Source organism: Agrilus planipennis, unplaced genomic scaffold, assembly GCF_000699045.2.
Source record: "Agrilus planipennis isolate EAB-ADULT unplaced genomic scaffold, Apla_2.0 scaffold42, whole genome shotgun sequence".
Lineage (NCBI taxonomy): Eukaryota > Metazoa > Arthropoda > Insecta > Coleoptera > Buprestidae > Agrilus > Agrilus planipennis.
The window spans coordinates 676,646-684,773 of NW_020438888.1; the positions used below are offsets into that span (position 1 = coordinate 676,646).

General features: G+C 33.3%; 2 protein-coding genes across 2 annotated transcripts in view; both read right to left on the bottom strand.

The window, feature by feature from the left end:
- Positions 1-6: 6 nt before the first annotated feature.
- Positions 7-1,392, bottom strand: LOC112906797. Its single transcript, XM_025981733.1, has 3 exons — positions 1,195-1,392; positions 809-1,118; positions 7-159 (listed from the first exon to the last, which is right to left on the bottom strand). Exons 1-3 carry the CDS (start codon positions 1,324-1,326, stop codon positions 20-22), a joined length of 582 nt encoding a protein of 193 aa, XP_025837518.1. The 5' UTR covers positions 1,327-1,392; the 3' UTR covers positions 7-19.
- Positions 1,393-7,435: 6,043 nt separating this feature from the next.
- The window catches only part of LOC108744980, a 3,680-nt gene continuing 2,987 nt past the window's right edge, over positions 7,436-8,128 (bottom strand). Inside the window, exon 3 of the mRNA XM_018480982.2 lies at positions 7,436-7,659. Coding sequence (XP_018336484.1) covers positions 7,523-7,659 — 137 coding nt within the window. The 3' untranslated portion in view covers positions 7,436-7,522. The remainder of the gene's footprint in view (positions 7,660-8,128) is intronic.

Here is an 8,128-nt window from a genome sequence, read left to right on the forward strand (position 1 = left end):
CAGTTTTATTATTATATTATTATGCACAGGCTTGTAGGTCCTGTTGAATACCAGGAAGTGGAAAATCTTTATCGATACCGTTAGCATCGAGGATATCACTCGCTTCTAATACTAGTTTTGATGACAAATAATTCTCGCGGCTTAGAACATAGAGAAATTCTAAAAAAATTAAATATTTTTGATAATAAATAGTAACGAGTAGTACATTCTTTATAAATACATTCTCCCGAATAAAGGATTGTATAATTTTTGGGGCTTTTACTGTAAGAGTTTGATACATGTTAGGTTTTTCCAACGACGATGTAATATAGGTATACTAAATGAGAAATTATTTATTAAGCATTACCGATAAGTTCTTGAAATGTTTGATAAGTAATTTCTAATTGTATTAGGTGTAATAATGTTTTAGGCAAACCTTGATTGTACGTGACTTTTTAAGATAATCTATAATTGGACTTTTCGGTTAAAAATTAACCGAATTAAACTGACGTTTAAAATATGTAATAAAAAAATGGAAAGGTTTTTTATGACTACATTCTATATCTGGTCTGTATGTCCGAATTTTGACGTATTAGAGGCGATCGCGCATAATTGCAAAAAATTTAGCGGGTGTCTATTCGGCTGTACAGTTGGTTGCATACTTTGTAAAGCATCATTGATAAAGCGTAGCAGGTACGAAACTCCGGCGATAAAAGCTCAAAAAATCGTTAATTTCATAGCAATTCTTACATGTACTAACTTATGCATGTAGGTAAATCTTGAGATTTAGAGCTTTTACAGTAATATATATGGATATAGTTATTCTTACCCCGTCTGTGAGCCTTGTCAATGTTGGAGCATTGGTAAAGAATGGCGAATTCACCGTATTTAACTCCAATGACTTTAAATACAGATCGTTTAGGTTCTTTGGGATAATCTAATTCTATCCCTTGTAATTGGGAACCGTGTGATACTTTTACTACACCTTGCCCTCTAACTTTTACACCGGTGGTTAGATTTTTGTGTTCATAAACGGTAAGCAAGTTTTTAGAACTCGTTGCAAAATAACGTTCGACCCGGCAATCGAAGATAGGTGAGTTTGCCATTATAGCGTAATATGGCGCCCCATTGTCTGCAAACTATGAAAAAAAAATTATGAAGCAGGTGAATGTATTGTTTTTTTTTTTGTTTTAATTATAAATACAGTTTACTTACCTTCTTTGCTTGGAAAGATTTTACCGCTTTAACATTCTTTCTGTCTTTGTCATTACATTGGCCTGGCGAGACCTGTGAGTAAGCAAATGAAAATAATGCAAGAAAAACAATCGCTGAAAAATGCTTAAACATTTTTACTCAGTTTAATTAGCAACTTTCAAACGAAAATCGTTCAGCAAATTGAGTTAACTAACTCAGTTGGGTCGGGTTACCTATTTATATGATTTTTACCGATTTCGCGCATCTCTTAATTAATGATAAAGCTAATTAGTGTGTTCGCGCGTGAAAGTACTCATGGATATAATAATCGTATCTGTAAAATTTGAGGAAATTTTGTTTCAATTGATATTACATTTATATTAGACTTATTCAAGATAGGGACTTTCTAACTATGTTAATTATTTCATTCACTAAAAATGTTAACGATTCCTCTCCATTTTATATGAACAACTCAATTATTATAATTATTCAATTACTTCTGTGGTGTAAAAAATGGAGAAAATCGGGAACTCATCGTTACCCACTGAAAAAAGCTAAAAATTGTTTTTGTATTGACAAACGAATATCTTTCTCACAGATATTTTTATAAATTCCACTGTTTGCTTGCTCTTTTCAATTTTCGATATTCAAAAGAAAGAAAAATTAATTAAAAAAAAAACTCATTCTCCTTGTTAATAAATTTAATTTCAATCAATTTCCCATAAAGTCTACAGTTTTTTTGTTATTTTATTATGAGCAGATTTTTGAACTACAGAACATTGGAAAGTTTCAGTACCTACATTAAGAAGACCGTTTTTTTTTAAGAATTCTACTCAGTCTAGACCATTGGTCTTGTGAAAAAGTTCTATTGTGGCTTATCACATGCATAAATTCTAAAAAAAAATTAATACTTATGATACTAAACAGTATCTATATCAATGACGGCTAATCAGAATTAGAAGTGTGTTAAGGTGGTGAAGCGGGTGTTATCCTGCGTGTGTTTGTCAATCGCTTATACCGCCTTTACTCACCCTAAAACCCTAAATACGTTTTTCGTTATATAAAATTGGATATTTTTTTTGGCTTTACCATTAAGGTTTGATACACGCTGGGTTTTACCAATGACGATAAGTTAATATTCATTTTGGAAATAAAACAATGTATCTACATAAAAATTGTGTCCCTAAATTTTGTGTAAATTTGCCTTTTTTTTTTAATTTTCTAAGAATTGTTGCCCCATATTACGTTTCACAAACGTTTCTTTGTGCTATTGTTATAAAAACTTATTCATGTTGATAACAAAAGTTTGATTTTGGTTAATTTTCTAAAGTTTCACAGAAATTATTGTTAGTTTATAGTTTTAGATTTTTGGGTTGTCACTTATTAAATGATTTAAGAGTAAACTTTAATGGTTGAAATAGGTTAAAAATCTTGGGACTTTAAATTCAATTCCGTTGATGTTCTTGAGGTCCCCAAGACGCCAATCAAAAGTTCATTTACTACTTCGGGACATCTATTTAGTAAAAAACTGCTCGATAAGACAAATTAATTTACATACAATTAGTCCTTAAGTCGTTAATTTGCCGATGTCGCTTATCTCTCAATCTACGAAGAAGATAATAAACAATGGTGTGTTTCCACGTAAAAATACTTAAATTTAGAAATCTTACTGTGATTTTTTCAGACTTTCGATAACGTTTCGTAATAAATAATTGTATCGTTTTTTTTCTTTTTTCAAATTTAATCCGACAATTAAATTCGAATATCTCGAGTGAGATTCAGTCTAGTCTAAATTTGTAATCTTTAAGTCGATACAAGCAGAAACAGGAACCGTGATAACCTTTTCAACGACTGCAGGGTATTCATGTACAAGTTCGATTCAAAAATCATTCAAAACTTGAATCAGCTACTTCAAATTTTTGTTTTAATGAGGATGAATCCTTAATATCGATCGAGTTCTTATACTGCTTAAGAGGCAGTTAACATTGATTGTTTAGTCTGATTTGCGAATGGATTTTGTTCTAAGTGGCTGTACTGTAAGTCCACCTCTGGAAAATATCCATCAAGAATTTCTTTAGGTTCAGTAGATGTTCTTATATGGTTTTACCTACCTTCATTTGTAACTGATTTATTTTATTTTATTAATGATTTATGTGCTTTTTGGGTAAATTAATATAGAATATTAAAGGATATGTTCTTTTTGGACCTCGATAAAAAATTTTAAAAATGTCCGGACCCCACATAAAATATATATGGATATAGTNTACCAACGTGGCTTAATTAGATTGATAATTCCAGGGCCGTACTGGCCTGGGAGGCCGGGTGTGTTCAAAACACCTTTGGTTATAGGGATATGGAGTTTTAAATACGGAGGTAGTGGAATTTATACCGCTTGGGTTAAGGAGGTTTTAGGATTCAAAAGGCTTGGGTTAAGGAGTTTAAAATGCTTGAGTTATGAGGTTATAAGGTTCAAAGAGCTTGAGCTCTGAGATTACAGAGTTTTAAATACGGAGGTTATGGGATTTAAATCGCTTGGGTTTTGGGGTTACAGGGTTCAAAAGGTTTTCATTATGAGGTTATGGGTTTTTTAATACGATGTTTAAAAAGTCTAAAACTCTTGGGTTATGGGATTAAAGGATTTAAATGTAAGTTATGGGTTTTAAACCACTTGAGTTATGGGGTTGTAGGGCAGCGGTTACCATTTTCTTTTTTGCTACAGAAACTTTTTTTACCCACCCTTTTTTGGCGGAACCCCACATCGACAAAAACTAAACTGACCATGATAACCTTCTCAACGACTGCAGCGTATTCATCTTTAAGTTCGATCCAAAGTTTATTCAAATTCGGATTTTCATTTTAAAGTTTTATTAATATCAATCAAGTTCTCTTACTCCAACATAACATTGATGATGTGGCGGACAATCGTATATATTTTTTTGTAGATATTTTTTAAGCATTCGTTTTCATTATTTTACTTCAAATTCATTTCATTTCAAATATTATTTCAATTCATTTCAATTTCTTATCTTGTACATATTTTGGTTTCCATTCAATCTAAACTCTATTGTTCTTTCAATCAGTTTTACCTAGAATTCCAACTTCAACCATACCTGCATGCACTCCCATACCAATATCTGGATTTACCCTTAATTAATTGCTTTCTCTTGAACTCTATACTGCTTAATTCTACGTATTCCTACAAACTAGTGTCTTCACCCTCTCTCTCACTACCTTTCCTTCTAGAGCATTCTATCAAATTTACTAACAACCCTGTCCCATAAATACTTTCAAAAATTTATATCTTTATACACTACCCCCCTTCAGGGGGTGTCTTTTGAAGATTTCCCCTCCTCGAGGCTAAACTAAACAAAAAAAAAAAACCCACCACAAAAAATCGACGGATCGTTAACCTTGTAGGTCGGTTGGTCGTGGTTGCTGTTGTCACCTCTCGTAGTTTAGTGGTGAGAACGTTGGTGCGTGAAGCCAAAGGTCCCGGGTTCGAATACCGGCGGGGGTGTGACAACAGCAACACTTTTTTCCTCATTAATTTGAGGTAGTTTGTAAAGAGTAAAATTTAAAATTGAAAAAATTATTTCAAATTAATTAATATTTCATATATTTCTATACAATGAGTATTAATTTTGTCAATGCTAATAATCTCACCGATTAAGAATAACAACGATTTCGCTGCATTTCGTATAAACAAATTAATGCGTTAGTTATTATTATTGCTATAAGTTTCGATGATTACCGTACTTGATATACATTAAAAAAATTAATTTACATTGCTAACAAATTTAATTCTGGTTGATTTCATACAGCTTTTCCAAAAATTATTGTTAGCTATTTTACGATTTTAGATTGCTGAGTTGTTGTTTATTATCCAAAGTAATATTATAAAAGCGAATATGAGTACACACATTGTCAGGGGTAGAGAAACGGACGTAGGGTAGACAAATTAGTTTTATGTGGTCGTCGATGATCCTTGACAAGTATTCAGGACATCAATGCGAGCGAAGCGGCCGGTAAAACCTATCATGAAATTTTGTACACATTGTCAGGGGTTAGTGTATACGCGTAAGAAGTGAAACTTCTTTAGATTGTATATTATAATAGTAGATATTAAAAAAAAAAAAAAAATGGCTTATTAACTAATTTACTAAGAACAAGGAAAATACAATTTTATTTCGAGCAAACGAATGCGGAAAATTGGTTTGGTTTTTTTAAAAACTTTTGTGCATGCAACATACAAAACTACAGAGGGGAATTATAAGTAAATACAAACACAAACGCATATGCAATACATATATTGTAGAAAACGTAGGCGCTATCTGGTGACAACTTGTCGAAATGACAATTTTCGTATTATCGGTTGCTACTAACAAGTTAGCTTCTGTAGGCTGTTAAAATGACTCCTTGTTGACAAAAGTATCTACCAGGTGTCACACGTGGCGCGTGACGTGGCGCGTGAAGCGTGACTTTACATTTTTCGGTTTTATACTCTATCGTCGATAAAGAAGTTTCATTTCAAAAATTGATAAAAAGTATGCTTTTTCTTGAATCACGATATCTATATAAGCAATTGTATCCAATTTGCTATATCTTTACGTAGGACAGAATGGACTTATTAGAAAAAATTGTGTAGTTGTTTCGTAATTGAATTTGTTGGTTAATGTTTATTACTGAGCTATTTCTGCAGTGGGACAGAAACTCGTCGCTTTATTCATTATTTTAAATACATGGAAATTGAATCCCTATTTTTTGGGGTAATTCTTCGCGTTTTTTAATTTCCTAAAAAACCGACGTTAAAGATAAAATTGATCGTGTTTTGGCGTTGGGGTTCTGAGCTCTTTTGTTTGTTCTACAACAACCGCCAAAGTTTTTCCAATCTTCATATTTCTATGAAATTCTATGACATTGTTAGTTACTAATAGTGGATTAATATGCAATATTAATTTGAAATCATTTTTTCGATTTAAATNTGTGGTCGTCGATGATCCTTGACAAGTATTCAGGACATCAATGCCAGCGAAGCCGCCGGTAAAACCTATCATGAAATTTTGTACACATTGTCAGGGGTACAAAAAAGGTCGTGGGGTACTTTTTATTTAGGAAAAAGTATTGTTTTGGAGGGATAGGCAAATTAGTTTTATGTGGTCGTCGATGATCCTTGACAAGTATTCAGGACATCAATGCCAGCGAAGCCGCCGGTAAAACCTATCATGAAATTTTGTACACATTGTCAGGGGTACAAAAAAGGTCGTGGGGTACTTTTTATTTAGGAAAAAGTATTGTTTTGGAGGGATAGGCAAATTAGTTTTATGTGGTCGTCGATGATCCTTGACAAGTATTCAGGACATCAATGCCAGCGAAGCCGCCGGTAAAACCTATCATGAAATTTTGTACACATTGTCAGGGGTACAAAAAAGGTCGTGGGGTACTTTTTATTTAGGAAAAAGTATTGTTTTGGAGGGATAGGCAAATTAGTTTTATGTGGTCGTCGATGATCCTTGACAAGTATTCAGGACATCAATGCCAGCGAAGCCGCCGGTAAAACCTATCATGAAATTTTGTACACATTGTCAGGGGTACAAAAAAGGTCGTGGGGTACTTTTTATTTAGGAAAAAGTATTGTTTTGGAGGGATAGGCAAATTAGTTTTATGTGGTCGTCGATGATCCTTGACAAGTATTCAGGACATCAATGCCAGCGAAGCCGCCGGTAAAACCTATCATGAAATTTTGTACACATTGTCAGGGGTACAAAAAAGGTCGTGGGGTACTTTTTATTTAGGAAAAAGTATTGTTTTGGAGGGATAGGCAAATTAGTTTTATGTGGTCGTCGATGATCCTTGACAAGTATTCAGGACATCAATGCCAGCGAAGCCGCCGGTAAAACCTATCATGAAATTTTGTACACATTGTCAGGGGTACAAAAAAGGTCGTGGGGTACTTTTTATTTAGGAAAAAGTATTGTTTTGGAGGGATAGGCAAATTAGTTTTATGTGGTCGTTGATTTTTTACTCGTATTGACGTGACATGTACATGTACACAATCTTTGATAATTAAATGTATCTTAATTAACTTATGGTCTATGTTATCGAGAGAGGAGTACACTTCAAACGTCAAATGTATTGTTTTTTACATTATCTGTAATCATTCCATACATAACAATATTTTAACGACAATTTCCTCCAATGTTATTAATAGGTTTAATTAGATATTAACGAATGATTAATTAAAAAAAAACAAATGACGGACAAATTGATTCAAAAGAGTTTATTCATCTTGCTAACGGTTTCAATTTTAGTAATTAAATTTGTTACAAATTTGGTAGTTTTATATGCTACTTTAAGAGGAGCAGATTGTTGAGTCCTGTATAATATTCACCTGTGTTCCATTAAGGTTTCTTGCTTCAAGTATTTGATTAACACTGGCTTGTTGTGCTGACGTCAAACTACTATTTCGGCCCATCACATACAGAAATTCTAAAAAACAAAAACGAAAAATTGATTAGGTTTCTTGAGATTAGAGCTCCGGTTTGAGTCTGGTACCCAGCGCATCCACCACTTTTTTTAGGTACCACATAATAACACCGAATATTTGACAGCGTTGGGTGTTTCTACCACAGAGAAAAGGAAAAACAAACACCAACAATAATAATTAATTAATTAAAGTATAACAAAAACCCTACCTAATGAAAATTGGTAATTAAGATTGTATTGGGATAGGTCGTTTGTCCTAATTTGTATTATTTATCGATTACTATAAAAAAAAAACTTGGATGTTTCATTCCCACCAGCCAGTAATGCTGATGGGCGGGCAGTCCCTCCGGACTATGCCGGAAGGTAGGGCGGAAGGCCCTCTTCAGCCTGCTTTCAGGAATCGTGGGAATGGGTGGGTGGTGGTTCGGGTGAGAAAGATGAGACGGACGAAATGAAGACAGAAGAGAATGAA